Source organism: Pithys albifrons, chromosome 10 (genome assembly GCF_047495875.1).
Source record: "Pithys albifrons albifrons isolate INPA30051 chromosome 10, PitAlb_v1, whole genome shotgun sequence".
Lineage (NCBI taxonomy): Eukaryota > Metazoa > Chordata > Aves > Passeriformes > Thamnophilidae > Pithys > Pithys albifrons.
In genome coordinates, this window is record NC_092467.1 from 31,389,032 (window position 1) to 31,412,977 (window position 23,946).

General features: G+C 46.4%; 2 protein-coding genes across 12 annotated transcripts in view; one reads left to right on the top strand and one right to left on the bottom strand.

Moving 5' to 3' along the window:
- The window catches only part of DOCK7 (dedicator of cytokinesis 7), a 97,969-nt gene that overhangs the window by 37,950 nt on the left and 36,073 nt on the right, over positions 1-23,946 (bottom strand). For all 11 annotated transcript variants that reach the window (XM_071565769.1, XM_071565768.1, XM_071565765.1 and 8 more), the window contains exons 13-20: positions 22,759-22,852; positions 21,628-21,790; positions 4,756-4,873; positions 3,940-4,010; positions 3,021-3,159; positions 2,736-2,837; positions 2,378-2,464; positions 1,405-1,636 (exon numbers count right to left, since the gene is read on the bottom strand). In XM_071565769.1, coding sequence (XP_071421870.1) covers positions 1,405-1,636; positions 2,378-2,464; positions 2,736-2,837; positions 3,021-3,159; positions 3,940-4,010; positions 4,756-4,873; positions 21,628-21,790; positions 22,759-22,852 — 1,006 coding nt within the window. The remainder of the gene's footprint in view (positions 1-1,404; positions 1,637-2,377; positions 2,465-2,735; positions 2,838-3,020; positions 3,160-3,939; positions 4,011-4,755; positions 4,874-21,627; positions 21,791-22,758; positions 22,853-23,946) is intronic.
- ANGPTL3 (angiopoietin like 3) lies at positions 10,773-20,904 on the top strand. Its single transcript, XM_071565775.1, has 7 exons — positions 10,773-11,333; positions 12,404-12,514; positions 13,209-13,329; positions 13,988-14,101; positions 15,281-15,376; positions 17,350-17,622; positions 19,485-20,904. Exons 1-7 carry the CDS (start codon positions 10,842-10,844, stop codon positions 19,664-19,666), a joined length of 1,389 nt encoding a protein of 462 aa, XP_071421876.1. The 5' UTR covers positions 10,773-10,841; the 3' UTR covers positions 19,667-20,904.

Here is a 23,946-nt window from a genome sequence, read left to right on the forward strand (position 1 = left end):
CTCCCCCCTCCAAAGGTGAATGGTGGAACTTTGGTGCAGCCCAGCAAGCATTTTCCTCAAAAGCTGAGCCTGGGGTTTGAACCAGGTCTGGTAAAGTCTGACAGAAGGACACCTGAGATCAGCTCAGCTGGTTAAAACTTGGCTGTAATAACACCAAGGTCATGAGTTCAATCCCCTCTGTGGGCCATTGACTTAAGAGCTGGACTAGATGATCCTTGCGGGTCCTTCCAACTCAGTCTGGGATTCTGGGATTCTGACAGGTGTTGCAGTGATGTTATTAATAACAAATTTAATGTATTTAGCCCTGATTTCTGGAATCAGCCCAATTTTGGTCACTCACTGCACTGGTAACAAGATCAAGCCTTTGTTTAATTGATGGATAATATCCTTTGGATATTTATCAACCTTTTCTCAGTTAATTATTTTCTCCAGTTAAGTCTTAGCCAAAACATAAACTGTATCAAAAAGAACAATTCCGTTCTGGTTTGGAAAAAAATCTGCTCCAAAAGTGAACAAAGAAATCTCCATAAGAAAGTGAGAAATCTACATTTTTGCTATATGAAAAAAATTTGCCCTGAGAATGAGCATGGAAATCAATTCTAAACAGTTTAAGGATAAAGTACCTGAAAACTGTAAATTTTATTTTAAAAAAATAGTCACTAATGTCCTCCATGCTCCATACAAACAAACTAAACCAGAACCCTGAAAGAGAGAAAGGGCTTTAAAATGTGAAATAAAAAATCAAGGAAAATTCTTCCCCAGAAACACGAAATTAGTAAATAATGATTGTATTTAAGAAAATATTTTTAGAAGTATTTTTGAAACAGACTTGGATACTTATATTCCATCATGTCTAAACTTGGGCTTCCTACCAAAAAATCAGCAAAACCTGCTATTTTAAATGCTAAGGTTCTGATACTGACTTGAATTTGGGTTTTGTACTTATCAGGGAGCAAAAGGAGGGATTATTCACACTGAAATATCAGATCCACAACAGCTGCAGGAACAGCAGCATCTGTATTTTCCCTTACCTACTCCCAGACTTTCCAAGGTGACTAATAAGGTTGAAGTTCTTAATTTCTGACTGTCAGGACGGAGACACCTTACCAGGCTCCAGAGTTAAAAACATGCTGAGCACCCAGTCCATGAAAATCAGGCTCCTTCCTGGTGCCTCAGCTGGGACACCAAATTACCAATCCCTCTTGGAAACTTTATATTAAATATTGCCCCTGTGTATCACCACAGACCTGGGTGCCAGCATGTTTTATCTGCAAGACACATGGTATATTAGTGGCACTAAAATAAAGCATAAAAATGGACTTCTTTATTTCTACATAAATATGATAAAATTGGAAGTGTCAAACTTTCAGCCATGTAATTCTCTATAAAACTTAAATAAAATACCTATTTGGCCTGCAATGACAGGAGGTCTTACTACCAGAAGGATCAGTTTGTCAAGCAGGAGATGAAGAAATCGCACTACCGGCTCCAGCTGGGAGGAATTTAGAGCTGAAATGCTGCTCTTCAGTTCATTTTCCAAGTTGTTTTCCATAATTCTCATGTCTCCTATTCGCACAGGGAACATGTGCTCGTCCAGAGCATGGACAAGTGCAAAGAACTTGTCAAGATAAGGGTCCTGCAATGAGCAAAAAGCAACAATCAGCAAGAGGCTCCAGAAGTAACTCCTTTTTCTATGGGTTTGGACCTCATGGGTGGGTTCTCACCCTCATTCTTCTATCTCAACATTTAATCTCAGACAATGAGCAGAAACTCAGCAGCTTTGAGGGATCTGCCCATGTATCTAATTCAATTTAACTCCAGTTCTAGTTGAGAAGTTGCCAGGGCACAACTAGAGGACCCCCAGACTGTGCAACCTCAGAAAAACAGACAAAATGCACTAAAATCACATTACTATTTACAGCACAAAGAAGACATGCAAACCCCATCAAAATGACATCCTGGGAATTAATAAAACAAAGGTGAAATGATTAGACAAAATGAATGTCATCTTTCTTTTCAGATCAAAGACAGATGGAAAACAGAGGGAGAAACAAAAGAGGCAGAGGGGAAAAGGGAATAAGAAAACATCCTATGTCTGGGCTGTAGGTCAGAGCTGTTTTATTGAACACAACAGGAGGTCTGAAAACACTGTTGGCCATTCACCCCCACTGAATAAAGGCCAAACTACCCATATTTTTAAGCAGAACTTCTCAAATATACTCACAGCAGAATGTGGAAAAACAGGTCTGCTGGCTCAGAACTGAAAATGAGATTGTAATTTCACTACAAGTGATTATCACACCCTTCACAGCACCAACTCTGACAGTGCTTCAACTGTCAAAAGACTTTTACTGCAATGACTGCTCCTAAAATCTACCTGAGTGTGGAGAGAGGACACAGCAACAACTTCTACGTTGAAAACCCCTTTGTGGTTGTCCACCCACTTCATCCCAGGGAGTGGAACCTGCAGGTGGATAAAGAAGTGAGGATGTGACAGGGAGCACAACTAAGGCTTTTCCAAATAAAATTGCCAATTCTTCAAATTCCTGTTTCACATCACACCCATGTGCCCTCACACAAACACACACACACCTGTCTAAACTTCAGTGTTTGAGAAACAAACAACCTGAGAGTTACCAGAGGGACATGCACATACAGAGGTATGTACACACACACCCCCTCACTGCTTAACAGGTGTATCATCCTCCTGATTCCCAGCACGAACAGGAACTCACCTCTGGAGAAAGCACTGAGTAAGCCTGGGGGGGCTTTTCCAGGGAAACAGGGAGGCAGAACTGCCCCGTCTTTAACCGCCCGTTCTGAAGCATCGGGATCCACTGCAAGAGAAGGAATTCACAAAAACAGTTCATTTCTTCAGGCTTTCTTCAGCTTTGCAGACCTGACTGCCCATGTCTCAAATTCTACAAGTGGATATGAGCTGACAGTAATCCCAAAAAAACTGCAAACAAATGCATTTGAATATAATCTGTGCTGCAAAACAAGGCCTGAAAGACACTCACGGTGTATCCGACTGGAGTCTCCAGGGGGGTGTTTTGTTTTTGTTGACAACTGACGTGGTAGAAAGTAAAAAGCAGGTGGTGGTGATCAGTCAGAGTGGCTGGGAGCTTGATCTTGATTTCCTCATGAAAATCAGGGGACCTGTGCAGAGAGCAGAGCCCCAGCTGAGTCCCCCATGCAAACAGTGGTTTCCTACCTCGTGCTTGGGACTGAACCCCCTGAGTTACAGCACTGGGGGGAAGGCAGAATATGGACTACCCCAAGGGATTAAAACTTCACTTTCTGCTCACCAAGGACTGGAAAAACTTGTAGTTCACAAGGAATAGGCAGTAGCCCCCTCCTCACACAGTGCTCAATAAACTCTGCCCTCAAGGTGGGGACTGCCACAACCCCAACCTTCAGCACAGGAGTCCCTCCCCAGGGGCACAGCTCTCCTTGGAGCATCTCCCTGGCACAGCTACAAAACCCATCACATATTCCTGCTGGATCCAGCAATCCTCTCCTCAGCTCCAGTGGAGTATTTTCAAGACCAAGTACTTCCCATTCATAACTAAAGTCTAAGAGGCTCCAGCAAAACAAGGCAGATGTAACAGGAGTTTATAACATAAACCTTCATGACTGTAACTATGGGATGTCTCAGAGCTGGACTGTGGTCCTGCTGGGCTGGGCTACGTGCTCAGGATCACACAAGGCTGGTTTGTACCAGAGCAAACAAAGACTCTGGCTCCCAGCTGTCACAAAATTCTAAGAACAGCATCAACTGACACTGCAGTCACTGCCCAGACACTCACTGATAAATAATTAACACTGAGACAGAATCAGTGGTGAGTTACTTCACTTCCACACTGGTAAAGCCTCCCTTGGGTGGTACCACACTATCCATGTGGGCCATGTCCTTTCTCAAGCTGTCATGTGTTTTACCTGTTGTGATACACTACAGCTGTGTATGCTTCTTTGGAAAACTCAGGACAGCTGGATTTGCCAAAGATGACCTGCAAAATGAGAAAAAAGAAAGAATTTACTTATAAAACTGTGCCAAGAATCTGTTCCATAGTCCTGCAGAGACACTGATTGCTCCATTTACCAGTGTGTGCATCTGTGCAGCTACATCTGCCTGTTACCTGCCCCTTCACTTACAGGTAATGTTTTAATTAGTCACTGGAGTCACAGTTTAATAACCCCAGTGACACCTGCACACAGATGCAGCTGAGGAACTGGAGAATGTGACCAAAGAACTGGACAATGTGACCATCTCTCCACAGCTACTCCCTGAGTGTGGATCACTTCTGGCCCTGGACACAAGTCTATCCCCTTTAATCTTTCCAGCATGGAAGCAAAAATGCTGTTCCAAACACAAGGGGGTACCCACTACACACAGAATCCCAGACTGGTTTGGGTTGGAAGGGACTTCAAAGCTCATCCAGTCCCACTCCTGCCATGGGCAGGAGTCACAGGAGTCCCACTGTCCCAGGTTGCTCCAACCTGGCCTTGGACACTCCCAGGGATGGGGCAGCCACAGCCTCTCTGGGCAACTTGTGCCACACTTATAGTAAAGAACCTCAGGTTAAAATTCCAGCTCCTTTTCAAACTCCATACAAAGAAACTCCTTGCTCTGAAACACAGCGATTTTATATTCCCCTGAACCTGTTAGTTTGAGATGTGCTGCAGTGAGGTTTCCCTCAGCACAGGGATGGGTGTCCCGGGTGCCCTGCCCAGAGCACTGGGCACTGCCCTCACCGGCATGGCATTGCTGGGATCCTCCCCGTACATGAACTGCACCTTCACCGTGATGTTCCTGGCAGAGCCCTGGCGGTTGGCGAAGTTCAGGCTCTGTGGGTACACATAGAGGAGGTTCCTGCAAGACACAAAGGCACCGAGTGATGATGGGAGGCTTCACACCTGTCCTCATGCTGCTGTTTGAACCTCTGTAGAACACCCAGAGGGAATGATCTGACCCCTTATTTCAGGCATCAAAGACGCAGCTTTCAAACTCTCATATCTGGAAAGAGCTCCTGTTTATAAGGGCACTTAAAAACAACACCTAAAAATTTCCCAATCTAAAACCTCAGAAGAAAACATGACTATTCATATGACTACTCATATATAAAACCACTGAGAGTTGTCTATTTGCTCAAAACAGAGCAGGTGGTTTCTCTTAAACACCTCCTTCCTTGTGGCCTGTCCTTTTTTCCTTTCTTTTTTAAATCTCCTGACAACACGATGATTCCAGGCTACATTTCTTTGAAAATGGATTAAACGGTAGCTCCAGGTGAGGACAACACTCCCAGGCACCTGAAGAGCTGCTTCAGAAACTAAAGTAATAAAGTTCTCATCTCACCCACAGGGACATGGCAGGGCCTAATGGAAGGAAATTGCGGCCCAGGAGCTTTAGGAGAGACACGAGGGAAAACCTGCTGGCTCTAAGGAGAGTAAAGCAGTAGAACAAATGGCCTGGGAGGGTGTGAAATCTCCATTTTCTGGTAGTTTCTGAGGGCAGGTGAGGCACAGACCCCTCCAGATGGGTTTACAGACAAGCTCAGCCCCCACTGGGCAGGGGGCACACTCTGGAAGGCCCTCCCAGCTCTGTTTCTCCAAGGCTCTGATAACTTTAACAGCAATGAGATGCAAAATTCTGCAGTATTTTCCATCCTCTGAGCCCTGCTGAGTCTTTGCCAACAAGGTGAAAGTGGAATTCACACTTCATTAGCAAAACTGTGCACTACAAACCCACCTGCCCCAGGAGCAAGTAATTTAGACCTGGATAAAGTGTTAGACCTGGAGAAAGTGCCTTGCACGTTCTTTTAAAGACAAAAGAGACAACAGCCCCAAACTTTTCCTCTCAGCACTCAGTTATTCAAAGGAAATGTACCTTCTTTGGGCCCCAGACAAGCCAATATGTATGAATTATTGCAAATCTTTAAAAAGCCAGCCTGGAAATCCCCAATTTGTGTCTCACACAGCTCTGCCCATCCCACCAGCACCTTTCCCCTTGTCCATCCTGGCTCCCACAGCCCCTCACAGGATCCAGGGGGGTGTTCACTGCTCAGGGAGAGGTTCCTGTGCTGCCCTCATGGACCAGGATAAACAACTGGCATGTTGCATTTGCCCAGGCACTGAAGAACCAGCTCTGCAACACCCCTGGTTGGTAAGGAAAGAGGAGAAAGGGGCTCCTTTCCCTGCTGTTCCCCTCTGGGAACTATTCAGTGGATCTGAACACGATTTTTAAGCAGTTTCCAACTGTTCCTTGTGCCAGAGAGACAACACACAGCAGATGGGCACAGAGAAGGGAAGGGAGGAGCACAGCAGGGCAGCATTTCAGGAACCATAAAGAAGCCTCTGTGGAGTGCTGGCAACAGGAGGCTGAACAGGAGACTCTTCTCTGGATTCTCAGGAGGATGATAACCCAGCAAAGGGATCTGGTGCCCTTTTAGATGCCAGGGGTACCCAAACACAGCACTGGGCGAGCAGTGGGACACTCTTGGAGGAGTGGCTGGAAGGAGGGGCTGCCCTGAGCTGTCTGGAGGGGCACTAGATGTCAATATTTGGGCCAAGGAGCCCCACCCAAGCGTTTGGTTCTGATGGCAACCCCCTGTGCTCCCTGGGCAGTCCCACCTACACAGACATGGGCTAATGCTGGTCCCAAGGAATGCCCTGAGAGCAGTCCAGCTGTACAGCTCCAGCTGGACACACAGGGCTGGGCTGGGCACCAGGCTCTGCTTCACCCTCCAGGCTGAGGAATATGCTTAGCTGGCATGTGGGAATTGCCTCCTTCTCAAGCCCTTCATGGTGAATTAAGTTTTGGAATCCCATCCCCACTGGTCACTTTGCCTCATCAAGGCTCTCATCCTATTTCATAGGGGGCCTGTGCTTTTTCTGTGACTCTCCTAAATTACTTTCTTCTGGCATGAATACATTTGCTCCTTGAGGTTCTTCTTACAATGAAAATGGGTATGAAAATTTACTCTAAAATGTACCTTCCTCATAAAACTTTTATTAAGTATTATTAGTGCTTAAGAGAAGGATTTAAGGTATTTGTGAAGCCAGGCTACAGGACCCCTATATTAAAGGCAATCTTGTGCTTAGGGCTGATTTATGCTGAGCCAATCCTTGTGCAGGGCTTGGCTGCTGGGAGGGAAGGACACAGCTCAGTGTGAGGCCACTCTGGACAGAGGGTGCTGGAGACCTGCATGGAGCAGGTGCCACACGGGATGTTCCACGTTGGGCAAAGCTCTCCCTGCCTTCCTAACACCAACACCAGAGCAGGTGTGCAGGCTGGTCCCTCACCCACTGCTCTGTGCCCTTGTGAGGGGCATTTCCCTGGGAAGAAGCTCTGGTTGCTGATGGGCTTTCTGAGGCACAGACCCCACTGTGAGGGCAGAGCTGGATCTTTGCTCCAGGCAGCCTCTCTACACAGGGCTGCCTTTTACAGAACCTTCTTTTTGCAGGAGGAAAAAATCCCCAGTTTGCAAATTAGAATGTGACCCCAAATGAAAAATCCTGTCCTACCCTACCATAGAATCCCAGATTGGTTTGAGTTGGAAGGAAACTTCAAGATCATCCCATTCCACCCCTGCCATGGGCAGGGACACCTTCCACTGTCCCAGGTTGCTCCAAGCCCCATCCAACCTGGCCTTGGACACTCCCAGGGATCCAGGGGCAGCCACAGCTTCTCTGCCCAACCTGTGCCACAGCCTGCGCACCCTCCCAAGCCAGGAATTCCTTCCCAAAATCCTATCTAGCCCTGCTCCCTGGCAGTGGGAAACCATCCCCTCTTGTCCTGTCCCTCCCTCCCTTGTCCCCAGTCCCTCTCCAGCTCTCCTGGAGCCCCTTTAGGCTCTGGAAGGGGCTCTCAGGTCTCCCTGGAGCCTTCTCTTCCCCAGGTGAGACCCCCCAGCTCTCCAGCCTGTCTTCCACCCTACACAGGTAAAAGTCACAGCTCTTCCTGTCCAAGCACAGTCACAGGAGCCTTGGAAAGGGACTGATGGCTGAAAACCTGACAGGGAACATTACAAATTTCTTGATTTCTGTCAATAAAAGTTTCAGCCAGGAGCTTTAAACCCAAGGACTTGTGTCTGGAGCTTTCAATAAATGATATGCAAAATATATGCAAAGCTTATTCCATTATCTCAACCAGATCTCAAAAGTACTTCTGCTCCCATAAAATGAATTGCTACAGTGCAAAGGCTTCCCAAGCCATGGAAATAGTGGCACCAGGCACCCCTCTAAATATTTATGTAATGTGATTGCAGCCCTCTCACAGAACCCATCACAAAGGTATTAAAATTTTAAGAGCTGATCCTAATTCTTAGAGGGAATTCCAAACTATCAGGAAAATTTCCCTTTTCAGTAAAACCCAGAGATTTTCCCTTTGCTTTATTCCCACTATAAAAACCATTCAAAGCCCATTTAATCAGGGTCACTCAGGTGCACAAAGATCTTCAGGATCACGTTTGTTATCTACATCTTTCCTTGCCTGGGCTGGGTTATCCCTTGGGGTTTCCACACCTCCTGAATCTTACGGTTGAATCACGCCAGAGGCTTTTTTCCATCTCTGCTTTCCCGTCTCCTGCTTTCCTTCTGGACTCTGTCACTGCTGTGACATCCAAGGGGGATGTTTTGGACAATATGGAAATGTGCTTGGCAGATAATTGTGCTTTTTTAATACTTGACATCAGAGCACTTTGACTGCCTTTCCCCTCTGGAAAACAAACCTTTCCAAAGGGTAATGGGGAGTGTGAGCAGCATGTGGGACACACAGGAGCTCCTCAGGCTGTAAACCTGGGAAAATGTCTGATCTCCAGATATTTCCTGAGAATTTCCTCTACTTTTCTGAAGCCAAGAATTAACATTTGAGGGGTGTGAAGGATTCAAAACTATTTAACACAAACTAGAAAGGCTTCTTGTAAAAAATAGTTAAAACAGTAGAAAATTATTCATTTGAGACATCATAAAAGCAAAGCCACTTCAGTACTTTGCAGTGCACTGTAGCAGTCTATGCTTTTGGGGCTTTGTTTTGTTTTGTTTTCATTTTGCAACCAGTTCTTCAAGTTTTGCAGCCCCAAATCCCTGTGTCAGATGCCAGAGGCTGATTTTGTTCCCTATAACACAGCAGTGTCAGGCCCAGACAAAAACCATTCCTAGAATTCAGCTAAACAGGTGAAATTCCAAGAGTTCCCCTACAGATAACACAAAACCTTAAAAAGCTCATCCTTATCTCACCTTTTTTGAACAATGGAAGTGTTTAATGGGGTTATCAGGTCTTACTTACCTTCATCTATACTTCAAAGCAAAACCTTTCAAATCCTTAAGAGTTAAAGCATTAACAACTTAGAATCAGAATCATGGAATGGTTTGGGTTGGGAGGGAACTTAAAGCTCATCCCATTCCACCCCCTGCCATGGGCAGGGACACCTCCCACCAACCCAGGGTGCTCCAAGCCCTGTCCAACCTGGCCTGGGACACCCCCAGGGATGGGGCAGCCACAGCTTCTCTGGGCAACCTGAACACCTGTTATGGCAGCAAACCCTCTTTGAAGAATCCCCACTCTGCCCAGAGCTGGGCCTGAAGATCTCCACACTCCTGCTGTTTTTCTGCACTTTAGATACTCCAGTAACTCTGATCCAAACTCTACAGACATAAAATATTCTCCATTCTCAAATACTGATTTGAAATCTAACATAGTCTCACAATATTTAGTGATGGGTGAGCAGTTACCTGCATTATTATAAACCCCTCAACACACAGGGAGTTGAAACCTTTAACGACTCCATTGTTAAAATATTTTTCTATGGATGCTTCATGTACTAAGTGCATTTGTACAAGAACAACACAACAAAAAGTGCAGAGGAAGAATTACTGAACACACAAGAATCTTGCAAAAACTCTCCAAAGGACAGACTACACTGGGCATGGGTTGCTTGTGATTTCTTGGATTGCTATGAGTGATCCCAGAAAGAGAAACACCTTTCACTCACACTGCAATACTACTGAAAAAACATCCCTGTTTCCATGCAGAGACCCACAGCAGAACAGGGCATTTGTTTCAGAGCACTTGCAGCTTTGCTTTATGTAGTGTGAATCTTAAACAGCACAAAAAAAAAAGGGCTAAGGTGAGAAATGTAAGCGAGGTCTTATTTATCTCACCCACCTCTGGAAAGCAGCTCTTAAAAGAGAAGTTCTATATGGTGTAAATTACTGCACAAACCTTAACACAATGGAATCACATCCAGGCAATCTCTGGACCTAATTCCCTCTTTCTCACTTAATCTGAGCCAGTTGACAAGCAAATCCACTGCAGCTCAATGAGTTACATCAGAAAGTGGCACAAGATGAGAGTCAAGTCGTGTGAATCATCTGGGAATATTCTGCCCTTCCATCTCTTATGAAGGAGCTGCACAACCTGAACTGCTCCTCAGTGTGGCAAAGCCTCTCACACTCCCCAGGCAATAACAGGAATCAAACAACACAAACAGGAAGCAGTTTGAGCCCTTATCAAGATTATGACCCAAAATTAATCTATTAAAAAGAGTTGTGTGAGAAGCACTGTGCCATCAATAACGTTTTCCAGCAGAAGCTCTGGCAGATGGGAAAGTTCGGAGCCAGTTTAATCAGCAACGTGCCTGTCTCTCAGTTTTATCTTCCCAGATTTCAACCTACATTTGAGAGGGGTTACAGTCCTGCACTCAGTTTAATGATTAACCCTTGGCTGCCCCTTCTGAAAGGAAGGGGAGTATAAATAGATCCGATTCTGCCACCCAGAACAGCCACACAGCAAAACCACCCGTGGGAAAAGCCTCTGCAGCCTGAACCACGCAAGGGAAGACATGAAAATCCTTCTGCTCTTCCTGCTGATGGCCCCCCTGGCTGTCTCAGCTGACAAGGATTATTTCTCTGTGGATTCTGCAGGATCTGCCGACACCAAGTCCCGATTTGCCATGCTGGATGATGTCAGAATCCTGGCCAACGGGCTCCTCCAGCTCGGCCACGGCCTCAAAGACTTTGTCCACAAGACCAAGGGGCAGATGAAAGACATCTTCCAGAAACTTTACATTTTTGATAGGTCCTTTTATGAGCTCTCCCTGCAAACCAGTGAAATCAAGGAGGAAGAGGAACAGCTCAGGCAAACCACGGCCAGGCTGCAAATCAACAACGAGGAGATAAAGAACCTCTCGCAGGAGATGAACCTGAAGATCCAAGACCTCATCCAGAACAAAATCCAGCTGCAGGAGAAAGTGTGGGGGCTGGAGGACAAAGTCACCAAGCTGGCCATCACCCAGCCTTCCATGCAAGAGACAAAGGAGATTTCCTCACTCAAAGTAAGTGACCTGTGCCAGGCCCTGACAGGCAGAGCCAAAGGGCACTCGGTGCCATCTCTGGGGGTTATGCAACACCAGCTCCTGCTCCCCCTTCCCCTCACTCTGGTGCTACTCTGTGTGTTCAGAAATCACCGTGATAGCCTTAAAAGAATCACTGTCTTAATCTATTATATATCCTGCAGTAAAATCCCCCAGTGAAATCACTGAGAAACTGTGAAATTACAAAGCTCTGCATCATTTCCAGTATTTTTTTTTGTTGCAAATCAAAATTTTAAGATATTTTGTTATTGCAATGATCAAAAAGTCTTGCATTTGGGGAAATGATGTGATTCCCACACCTGTGGGTTGTCATCATCTCATCCCAAACCAAGGCACCAGAAACTGCCTGCTGAGTGTGGAAACAGGGAGATCAAACCTTTAACGAGGGGCATCTAGAGGGGCTCTCCAGAGCCAAAGGACTTTACAAGTGTTTACAAAATTAATACATTAATACAATTATACCTGCAAGTATTTAGGTGGGCATAAGGGTTTCTATGGAAAAGGAAATATTAACTGTATTTTGCAGAAGCATAAAAAGGCCAAGCAACTTGTATGAAAAAATACTGGATGTTTGAGTCAAGGCAGTGAATCCTAAATTCCCAAATCCCAAGCTGGTATCCCAAATGCTGGGAAGTGCTCCCTTTTTTGGTCACTGACATAGATCTAGTTTGAATCAAGGGCCAAACTCCATAGGACATAAATTGTTCTGCGTGTGAAAATGGAAAGAAAATAGAAATTAAAAAAAAAAGCCTAAAAAGTGCCAGTAGTTTGTGTCCAAAAAATGAGTGTTCACTTCAGAAGCAAAGAAATCTTCCCCTTAGAGGCAAAGCAGGCAACCCTCTGGAGATGGATTTGGGTGATCCTTGCGGGCCCCCTCTAACTCAGGATATTCCACGATTCTCTGGAAAAGGAAAAGCAGAGTCCAGTGGTTTGTGCCTATCAAAACTGGCCCCATGACAGAGCTCCAGAGGCAGCACCACTGGGCAGGTGTCCTGCTGCTCCTCATCCCCCTGGTCCCCTCCTGCCCCCAGGCCTTCGTGGAACAGCAGGACAACAACATCAAGCAGCTGCTCAGGATCGTGGAGGACCAGCACGTGCAGCTCAACAGGCAGCACAGCCAAATCCTGGAGCTGGAGGACAAGGTACAGGACCCTCCCCTGCTGCTCTTTCCACCTCCCCAGAGCTGAGGGACTTGAGCCCTGGGTCAGTTTGTCCCTGTAGAGGAGGGGATGGACAATTCTGGGCACCCACAGGCACACCAACAACAACCCTGAGACACCACCCCCAGCTCCAGCCTGTTGCACTTTGTGACTGCTCATTTTGTTTTGTCTCTTGTTATCCATCATATTATTACACTTCCATTGGTCTTGAAGCCTCATTACTTTCTGCCTCTTTCTTCCTGTCCAATATCCACTCCCACAGGGAGCCCCAATCTGCAGTTCACGTGTCACCGTAACAGAGATGCTCATATTTAATTTATTGCTAAGAGGAGGTTATGAAAATGCATTCCAGCCTAGGGAACTGTGTATTCTGTGCTCTTTAGTTGTTGGTGCCATTTGCCCAAGTGATGCCACCTGAGGAAATAAGTTCAATCTGTTTGCCCATTAGGTGCCCCTCCTGAGAACGGGGCACTTGCTGCCCTCATGAATCCCACCTTGTCTGAGCAGTGGCAGCTCAGACAGTTTCCTGCACCTGAAACCCCCCAGCACGGTGCTAAAGTTATTTTTAGGTGGTAAATTGGGTGTTCCAAAGGATTAGATCCACAAGAAAGATTATTCAGCTTGAGCCACAAATCTGAACCTTGGGAAATTAACAGTGCAATTATGGTTCTTTCAGCTAAACCACATAGAGCTCCAGGAGCTCACAGAGAACTCCTTCCCAGAGCAACAGCCTGAAGCAGAGATGAGCATCCCTGTTCCTGTGCTCAATGCCACTGCTGGGACACACAGAGCTGATGGTGAGACCTCATCCCTCACACCTGGCTACACCCCACGCTGCACTCACAGTCCCTCTGAAAGTTCTGAGCAGGATTTTAAGTCAAAGACTGAAAGTAGAAGACTCTTATGTTACACACAGGGCTGTGGGAAGGAGCTACAGTTCCTGCCTGGAACAAAAGTACCCTCACTATTCAGCACCACTGTAGGTTACTTGTCTCTGGGGTGACACACAGGCCCATGCCCAATAATGCAGCACTCCCATCCCCAGCACCCACCACCTCCTCTAAACATGTGCTGTGACCACCCTCTTACCCATATCTGTCCTACAGAGTATGGCAGAACTAATTCACTCCACACTGGCTAATTAGAAGACTGAGAAGAGATTTCCCTAAAGTTGAAAGGCACTGGTGAAGCCCAGCAGGGGAAATGGTATTTACTGGGGACTTCACACAGCGTAGAAAATCCATTTGCCAGAGCCTTAGAAATTTTCCAATATCCTCTAAACTGCAACCAGACATTCCAACCTATGTACAACTTGGCAGCTGTATTATCATGCCCAAAGCAGTCTACCCATGCCATGACATTTATTGCATTAAATAAATTTAGCATTCTATTTTTTTTCTCACAGCTTCCCACATCCAAACCAGCAGTTCTAAATACCTGCTGTTTGCTTTGCAGGTGCTGCTCCTGACTGCACTGCTCTCTATCACAGGGGGGAGCAGCTCAGTGGTGTTTATACCATTAAGCCCAACGGCTCAGAACCTTTTGATGTCTACTGTGAAATGAAATTTGGTAAGAGCTGTGCCAGCAATAGTCTCATTTTCACATAAGTAGTTTCTTATAAGCCAAACAACTGTGTCTCGTCCTGAAGTACAAAAAAGCTTATCATGATTTATGTATCCTCTTGACTTCTCTTACTGGCTTATCTGTGCTCTGAGCTCAGGTTTTCCATATCCTGAAATCTCCCTTACTCTGCTTTCATTCTTTACTCACCTTTTGCTTATGTATTTCATTCATGCCACGTGATTGTGGCATAAATGAAATCTATCAAAACTCCAAGCACCTTTAGCTATGGAGAATAAAAATAGCACCTATAAATGCCATTATATTGCAACCATTAATAGATTTCCCACAGAAAAGCAAACAGCAAATATTGTACTAAGATTCTGTTCCATTAACAAGGGTTATTCCCTGAGAATTAGCTGTATCTCCCCGAGGCGATTCCTGGAGACAGGAATTCTGTCAGGTTTGGGTGGGTTACACAGGTCCAGGTGTGTCATGTCACCTGCCCAAGCTCCAGCTTTTCAAGAAACCCATTTACCTGTTCCTTTTGCCAGCACCCAGAGAACACACAGCTTGGCCAGTTCACTTATTCCCTGTTTGCTCACCCAGAGAACACACAACTTGGCCAGTTCACTTATTCCATGTTTGCTCCCCCAGCACCCTGCAGAGCTGCTCAATGCCAGTCCTGCAGGGCCCTGGAGTGCCATGGCACGTGTTTGGGTGTGTAAACTGCATCCCACAGGGTTGCCCTGAGCAAAAATGCCCCAAAATGCCCCCAAATGCCCTTTGCTTACATTGGTTAAAACTGGAGCAATGAGGGTATCATGACCTGGTCAGGGGAAAGGCCTCCCTGGAGCTCCAGTGTTGGCACCTCATCCCAGCAGCCAAGCACTATCAGCAGGATCTGACACCCTGATCCAATGTCTGCAGCTCCTCATATCTCTGTTTTATCAGTCTGTCTGTCTCCCAGGCTTCAGAAATGAAAGAATGCCAGTTCAGGCAGCCTAACCAGGTCAGTCTGGTGAGCTGGGACACTCCACCAGCCCCACACCCTGCTCAGTTGGGCTCAATTGAATTCCTTTCAGGAAGTTTTTATCTAACTCATTCCACCTCAAAACTGGAGCACACAAGAGCTCACTCATGGACAGGGAATAAGGCCAAGCTGTGACTCATTTCCCCTCTGCACAGGCACCTCCTGGACTGTCATCCAGAACAGAGTGGATGGATCCCTGGACTTCAACCAAACCTGGGAAGCCTACACAGACGGGTTTGGTGACCTCAATGGTAAATATGCCTTTTTTTGGGTGTCTTTGGACCAACTGATTTGAGAAGCTGAATCTTCTTAGGGAAAGGTGCTCACATGAGAGCACTCAAACCTGCCATCAGACCTGAGCAGCTCACTGGTTTAGTGTGTAACTCCCTAAAATTCTCACAGATACCCCTTCAAATGTGCATTTAGAAACTGAAGCAAGGCCAGAATGCTTTAAATGCTATTTTATCAAGACTTTACTATTTATATAAGCACGCCCCAAAGCCTTTAAAATACACACATGAAGTTGCTGTCACTACTTTCTCTCAAACTCTGCGATTCTGTTTCCCTTAAAACCATCCCAAGAACTTTTCCTAGTCCCAGGAGAGCCCAGGGCTGTGTGTGCTCCCTGAGCAAACACCTCTGGCTCTCTGGGCAGAGGCCAATCCCCTCCATGGCTGGGCAGGGTGAGCAAACACCCACGGGCCCCTGTTAATCATCAGCTCCAAAGACCCTGTAGCACCAAGGGCCACCCCATCCAGAGTATGTTCCTCACACAACGAGATGAGCCTTCTTTTGTGTGCAAAATATTTTGACTTTCTAGGCTCAGCACAGATCTAAACCTCACCAACGTGGGCAGCAATACTGATTTATTTCCTTTACAAAAAAGACCCGCTGCATCTTAATTTTTCCCTCAATTTTGGGACAGTAACTCACAACTAAGGTAGATTTTCATCTGCTAAGTTTTTTCTGATCATACTGAAAGCTACAATTGCTCCCTGATTAAGACTTCACTTCCCAAATGCTGCACCAAGATGAAGCCACACCTTTTCAGGGCCAGGTTTTGCATTGCTCTCAACTCTGTCCTGCTCAGGGCACCTTCTGAGGTGATCAAATGCACCAGGTTGCTGCTACTCCCCTGTAAACTGGGGGAGTGTTTTACTCAGCCATCCTCTCTCCTATGGCTTTATTAAATGCCACCTGCACACATGGCACTCACATTCAGCCACACTTTCTACATGGGGCAATTACCTGCCCTGATAATGAGCTACTTAATGAATACATGAAACTAATTACACTAATTTTCAAGAATTCTGGTAGAACAAAAATTCCCATTTCACACAAGGGAATCCCAGTCGAGTTCTGCAGCTCTTTCCTTTCAACATGCAACAGTTGCCATTAGGTTTTGTGTATGTCATTTGCTTCATTTGTCACACAGTTCCAATTACACCTTTTAAATGTCTCCAGCTCCCTCTCAGAGTTTCACATGAGGTGGGAAAGTTAAAGAGAGATGCTCCAGTTCATTTATACCTCTTGCTTTTATTGATCATCCATGTGCAATTAAGCAGAGGTAAACAAAAAGAACGTAGCAGCAGATCTCTGCAAAGATCAACAGTCCCCAAGAATCAAATTATTGATTTAATTAAAGCAATTAATAAATCCTTTTAAATACTATTTTCACACATACTACCCACAGGTTGTCTGTAAAACCAAATTCAACAACAGTGTGAGGTTTTAGGGAAAGTTTATCCCACAACCCCTTTCCCACAAACTCCTGTCCCTCATCCTCACCTCTGACAATCCCCAGTCCTGCCCTTGTGCAGAGTATTTCAACCCCTATTTTCAAATATTTATGGGCTTAAGGTCTGCCAGGGGAGGTTTGGGTTGGATATCAGAAAGAAATTCTTTGCAGAAAGAGTGCTCAGGCATTGGAATGGCTTCACCATCCCTGGAGGTGTTTAAGGTGAGACTGGATGTGGCACTGAGTGAGAATCCACCATGTCTTGATCCAACCCCACTGTGATCACCAGCCCAGGGCACTCAGTGCCCTGGGCTGGTGATCACAGTGGGGTTGGATCAAGGGTTGGACTTGATGATCTCAGAGGTCTCTTCCAACCCAACTGATTCTATGATTTTAAAGGTGAGGAATAGGGATGGAGTAGAGATCTGAAACCCACGGTGTGTTCATGAGAATTCCATGCTAACAACTTTCCTTCCAACTCTGCAGCAGAGTTCTGGCTGGGCCTGAACAAGACGTACTCCATCACCAGGCAGGGGGGGTACCTGCTGCGGATCGAGCTGCAGGACTGGCGGGGGGCGCGGCGCCACGTGCAGTACCTGCTCAGCCTGGGGGGCCCTGAGAGTGGCTACACCCTGTGGCTGTCCCGTGTGTCCGGCACCATCCCCAGCGCCCTCCCCGAGCACACCCCGCTCCGCTTCGCCACCCCCGACCGCGCCACGGGCACCGCCAGCGCCGCCAACTGCCCGCAGAACTTCCTAGGTATGGGCCTGCTGGGAATGGTAACGTGGGAATGGCTCTGCTGTATGGATCACAGGGGCAGGGAAACCTGGAATGGTTTGGGTTGGGAGGATGTTAAAGGTCATCTCATTCCAACCCCTGCCATGGGCAGGGACACCTTCCACTGTCCCAGGGTGCTCCAAGCCCTGGCCTTGGACACTCCCAGGGATGGGGCAGTCACAGCTTCTCTGGACACCTGTGCCAGGGCCTGCCCACGCTCAGCCAACAACTCCTTCCCAATATCCCATCTCTCCCTGTCCTTTTCCAGTTTAAAGCCACTGCCCCTGTCCTGTCACTCTCTGCCCATATAAAATGCTCTCCAACTCCACCAGTGATTTGTTACTGGAGCTGCTGCATCCACTGCACATCCTTCCAGTGCTTCCCATGGCTGAGACATGGGAAGGGAACAGGAATGGAGGGAAGCAGGATGGAGGGAAGGGAGAGACTGGAGAGGATCAGGGAATCCCAGACTGGTTTGAGTTGGAAGGACCTCAAAGCCCATCCAGTGCCACCCCCTGCCATGGGCAGGGACACCTCGCACCAGCCCAGGGTGCTCCAGGCTGGCCTGGAACACTCCCAGGGATGGGGCAGCCACAGCTTCTCTGCCCAACCTGTGCCAGGGCCTGCCCACCCTCACAGCCAGGAATTCCTTCCCAAAATCCCATCCAACCCTGCCCTCTTGTGTAAATGGCCAACAGCACAAAGAGAACAGGCAGCAGAGGTTGGACTAAACCCTGAGGATGACACTCTGAGCTATGGAGCCAAGGGCAGTCCCTGCCCTGATGCCTGGTCTGCAGTGGCAGCCCAAGGTGGGATTGTTTAATCCCTTCTTGCAAAAAACCACACAAGGCAAACTGGCCCTTAACTCCACTTTAACTACAACCCAAAAGTTAAGAATGACAGTGAGATTCAATTCAAAAGCAGATTTTAGCTGCTTGTTAAGTACACATAATATAATCACTCTCAAAAGAGCAAGAGATGTAAGGCTGAGGCCATTTCTCCTTAGAGATAATTTGGTTAAAGGGTTCTTAATGCTTTGATTTTCTAGAGCTTTTATGTTTGTCAGTTTACAGCAAAAAGCAAACAATTGAAAAAGCAATTAAATGATTAAACCACAGGATACAGAATTGCCCTCCAGGCACCTGCTTCATGCAACAAACACTTTGTACATCATCCTAGGCTTGAAAATTGTGTGTCTGAAACAATGCCCAGTGTCAACCAGTCACCCTGCTCAGTTCCGGGCTCCTCATGACAAGAGAGACATTGAGGGGCTGGAGTGTGTCCAGAGAAGGGGCTGGAGCAGCAGGAGGGGCTGAGGGAGCTGGGGGAGCTCAGCCTGGAGAAAAGGAGGCTCAGGGGGCACCTTCTGGCTCTGCAATCCCTGCCAGGAGGGGGGAACTGGGGGGGTCGGGCTCTGCTCCAGGGAACAGGGACAGGAGCAGAGGGAATGGCCTCAAGTCACAGCAGGAGAGACTCAGACTGATATGAGGGGAAACTCCTTCCTGGAAAGGGCTGCCCAGTTCCAGAACAGCCGCCTAGGGCAGGGGTGGAGTCCCCATCCCTGGAGAGATTTCAAAGCTGTGTGGATGTGGCACTTGGGGACATGGTCAGTGGTGGCCTTGGCAGTGCTGGGGGATGGTTGGGCTTGGTGGTTTTGAAGGGTTTTTCCAACCTTTACAATTCCCATTCTGTGACTGGGGTATCCTGAGTAACAGCCAGTTCTGCTGGAATTCAGGGTCTAAGCAGATTGATGCTGCAAACAGGAGCTGCTCCCCAGAGATGGAGCACAGTGTGCCAGGGCACAGGGGACAGTCACTGACACTGCCACGTTGTTGTTCCCTCAGGGGGTTGGTGGCACAGCGAGTGCGAGGAGACCAACCTGAACGGCAAGTACGTCACGCCGAGGTCCAGGGGAAGGCTAGACAGAGGAAAAGGCTTGTACTGGAAGCCTAAGAAAGGAAGATACTACCTGCTCAAGTCAACCAAAATAATGATACACCCAACAGATATAAAAAGCTTCCACTGAGTGCTCGACCTGATGCGTTTCAATTGAGAACACACTGAACTTTGCCACATCAAAGGACTTGATGTTGTGTTTACTGACAGATGCCTGTCTCAATCCATACCCTGTGTGGAGTCTTCTCCAACACATGAACCATCTGACATGGTCTTACAATGTGTTTGGTGACTATTTTTACTCACTCAGGCCTCAATGTCAACATGGAGCTTTCACCGATGCTCAGGAGCCACCCACCTACCCATGGACTGGATGATATTGCCTGAGGAAATGGGTTTTCAGGCTGTTGCATTTGAGTTGTGCAGCAGGGAAAACAAAAAGTCTTTCAGGAAACAAAGGGCTGGTGCAATGCTATGGAAAAACATTTAGGTGTTAAACTACAGGGAAAAAAAAAGAAATTTTGGTTCTTAACGTACCTACTTTGATGTTTGGTTCATTTTATTGCTGGGGAATGTTTCTGTGAGCAAATGAAGGATGGGTAATTCCCCGTTTTAGGGCTCTGGGCATTCCCAGACCAGTTTTCAGCAGTGTGGCTGAGGCCAATCCCCTCTGCAGTGCTGCACTCACAGCCAGGGACCCAGAGCACAGCCCTGAGCTTTTACCACTACCTGAAGAATAACCTCATAACTGTGGTCTCTTAAGAGCTGAACTTCAAAGCTTGCTGAAATATCTGTTTTTCTCATGTGAAATGACTCAGAGCCAACCCTTTGTGGCTTCAACCAGCTAAGAAATGAAATGAAAGACCAAGCGAGCACCCAACAAAACAATCTCAAACAGAGAACAGCAGCCTGTGGGGCATCTCCAGTGGCACCAGCCCTGCAGGCACAGCCCAGGTGACAGTGCTGGTCCAGCTCCTGAGGACATCCACACTTTCACTTCAGCTGCAGGACACTCTAAGGCTCAGAGACACACCTGGCTGACCCTGGAGGTGCTGAGGGATCAGGGCCCCAGTTCAGGAGTTGACTGAGTCACATTGACTTGTTTATCTCACCCAACCCTTGTACAGCACGGATTTTTTTATCTCAACATTTGCAACCACATGGAAAATGGATCTAAATTGTAATTTGTTGGAGTGAAACAACTGTGAACAGAATGTGCTAATCACAGAACAGTGCAAAAAATACTTTTAGCTGTCATGGATTTATTATAAAGAAGAGATCAAGCAGGGCTGCTTATTTGTACTGGTGTATTGTAATGTTTCATTACCTGTCCAGTAAATAGATAAATAAATAGAACTTTTCAAAGGGCATGCTATGGAACTTGACTGAACTCTTATTGTAAGCTTTGGTTTATAAAAGTCTGGCTTGTACCTAAATTTTACAGCAAGAAATAGTGAATTTGGTGAGTAAGCTGGTGAAATTACTCAGCTGCAAAAGACAATTTCACTCAGACATGTAATGTCTTCAAAGATACTGTGAAAAAGCTTTAAATTAATAATGGTACATGATAAAAAGAAATCAGCTCCTTGCCTGGGATGATAGAAAGGTTATTGTTTTCAAAGATATTTAGAAAAATTGCCTATTTTCTAGATCTTTAGAAGATTTTTTCAAGCATTGTAAACAAAGAAATCGCGTTTAAATCAACATGGAAAAGGGATTATGCACCATCTGCACTTATATCCTTCACTTCAAAGAAAAATAAGGTCACTGGAAGTGTCAAAGTAATAAAACCAATAAGAGCACGATGACTTTAGCAGAGAGAGAAAGGAAAAATCCTACAAAAACAATTCAGCTAAATTCCACCTTGAATTCTGGGACATGGTGAACTCTCTCTCGTGCTCTCATTCACAGCCAACTTGGATGTCAATCTGTTTGTCCCTTCACAAGTGTGTGTCACCCTGAACCCTCCTGCTGCCTCTGGCACAGCACAGCTGCCCAAGCACCAGGTTTTGCAACAGCCCAGCTGATAAGGGAGGGATTTCTAGACTTGCCAGTCTGAGGCCCTGAAATGTGCAATTTCCAAACTCTGACCTGTATGTGGTGTTTGGAACGTAGACATCCCTGGCAGGGAACTCCAGGATTTCTCTGGTGGGTCGGACTCTGCTGTCTGGGTAAAGCTTCACCTGCAGCAGCTCTGGAGTGAGACAGTAGTGGGGGTTCTCTGGAGCTGGAGATATGTCTATCTTTAATTGAGCTGTAAGAAGATTTTAGTACAATAAATAGAAGTTCATTTAAACCAGAAAAAAAAGCATAATGTTTTGTTTCTTCTGGTTAATATCCTGTATATTAATAAATAAACAATAAATTACAGCCATTTGGATTTGTTAAAAACAAATATCAGTGAGTCAAACTGCCATCCAGGGCAACTGGGGGACCAGATAATAAGGACTAAGAGAAAAATGTATCTTAAGTCACAGATACTTTTTTGATAGGCAGATTGGGGAAACACAGTGTAGATAATTCTCCTGTGAGGCCCAGCTATTGTGACAAATAACACTCCATCAGAGGAAGGGGTTTGAGGAAAGGCTGGAACACCCTGAGACTTGCCAGGCTGCAAACCAGAGGTGAACACAGTGCACTAATAACAATCCTGAAGTGCTTGAAAGGTTGTGATCACTGCCCCGAGGCCCTGGCAGAGCACAGGAAGCTTCATTTGCAGCAAGACAGTTTTGCTAAGTTTTCTTAATGCCCAACCTGAGTGCAAGGACAGCTGAGTGCTGGGGAGATGATCCAAGGAAGAGGCAGGATTGCTGTCACTGGGGGTTTTTAAGAACAGGTTAAGTAAATATTGTCAGGAGTAGCACAGGTCAGGGACTGGTTTCACTGTGGGTGTGCCAGCATTTGTTTCCCTTTCTCAAACAGAGCTGGAGTCTGTTTGTATTTACACAGGAGAAGGATCTCCCCTTGGATAGAGAGTGGAAAACAGGGTTCCTCAGCCCCTTCTGGGCTTTGGGGGTTGCATCCTCTTCTCACAGATGCTGCTCTCACTGTGAAAGGAGCTACATGTGCACCTGTACCAGTGAAAAACCTGTTCCTGGGCTGCCTGGGATGGCTGTCCATGCCCCTTTAGGATTCCAGGGTGTTCTCACCCAGGAACTGAAGGCAATTGGAAGGATTAACCAAACCCCTTAACCCCTGACCCCCAAGGAGCCTCTCTGGTACCTGTGATGGGTCTCAGCCTCCGCAGCACCGACGACGGTCGCCTCATGTCAGCCAGGAACTTGTACAGGTCCTCGTCACTCAGGCGGTCACCTTCCTGTTGGGGTTGGAAGGATTTGGTCACCTCAACAATACCCAGCATGGCCAGAGAGAGGATGAACCACCTCACACTACACACTCTTTCCTCTGACATCAAACACCTTCCCAGAACAAGGTGTTAACATTAACATGCTAAATTACACTTCATTTCTCCATCCTTTCCCCTTCTTTTATCCCTTATTAATCATGGTGACAGCTGCAGGAACTTTTAATTGAAAACCTTTTCTCTCCCCATCAATATTATCTTTTTCAAAACTGAAAATGGCTGTTAAGAGATTTCCCCCAAAATATCCATTTTTTAGAAAGTATAATAGTTTGAAAAAGTATCTGTCATTCAGGTAGTGAGCCTCATTCCTTCTCCTCTGCCTTCCCTTTGGGATGTGTCTAAAGGAGCCTTTGCTTTCCAGGAGAAGTGCTAAGAAACAGTGGGAAGTGGGAGTGTGTTGTCAGTTTTCCTTGTGCCGCATTCTGGTAGCTCAGAGTTCTGTTTATTTTGGAAACATTACAGAAAATGTGACTCTGCCACTGCTCTAAGTATCCCAGAGCAGAAGCCATCTGATAATAAAGGCAATAAATCACAACAGGAAAAAAAAAAGAAGCAAACGGAAGGAGGAAAACACTGGGTAGTATTCAACTCATTAGAGTCAAGAGGAGAAAAGGAAGTTAAAAAATAAAATATAAAGAATCAGAAATTTGAAATCTTAATGTTTGGCAGTTTTTAAAGGACAAATTAATCAAACAAGCTGTTTCAAAGCTGTCAAGGGAAAACTATCTCAGCAAAGTAAATAAATACATGCTTTTGTACATCCTTGCTAGCTCAGTGCCCAGCCTGAATGGGGTTTCACACTGGGTTCATCCCCACAGGGGCTGCAGAGCAGCCCAGGGAAGAGGCTGCGTTGGCAACGCTGTCACATTTTTCTGCCTTATTTTTTTTCATTGTAGAACTGGATTTTATTAATCCCTCAAGTAAAAGGAGCTCCCAGTGCTGCTGAGTCACAGACACAGAACCCAGTTTCAGTGCTCCTGAGTTTCCTGAATTCCTCCCTGTGATGCTGGGGAGGGGTTGGAACGGGTTTTCCAGAGAAGCTGTGG

What these genes read in the sequence shown, in the direction of transcription:
- ANGPTL3 (XM_071565775.1), top strand. Translation starts at nt 10,842, where the DNA reads ATGAAAATCCTTCTGCTCTTCCTGCTGATGGCCCCCCTGGCTGTCTCA. An exon ending in CTACTGTGAAATGAAATTTG is followed by an intron (nt 14,102 to 15,280) that starts GTAAGAGCTGTG and finishes CCCTCTGCACAG; the next exon opens with GCACCTCCTGGACTGTCATC. An exon ending in CGGGTTTGGTGACCTCAATG is followed by an intron (nt 15,377 to 17,349) that starts GTAAATATGCCT and finishes CCAACTCTGCAG; the next exon opens with CAGAGTTCTGGCTGGGCCTG.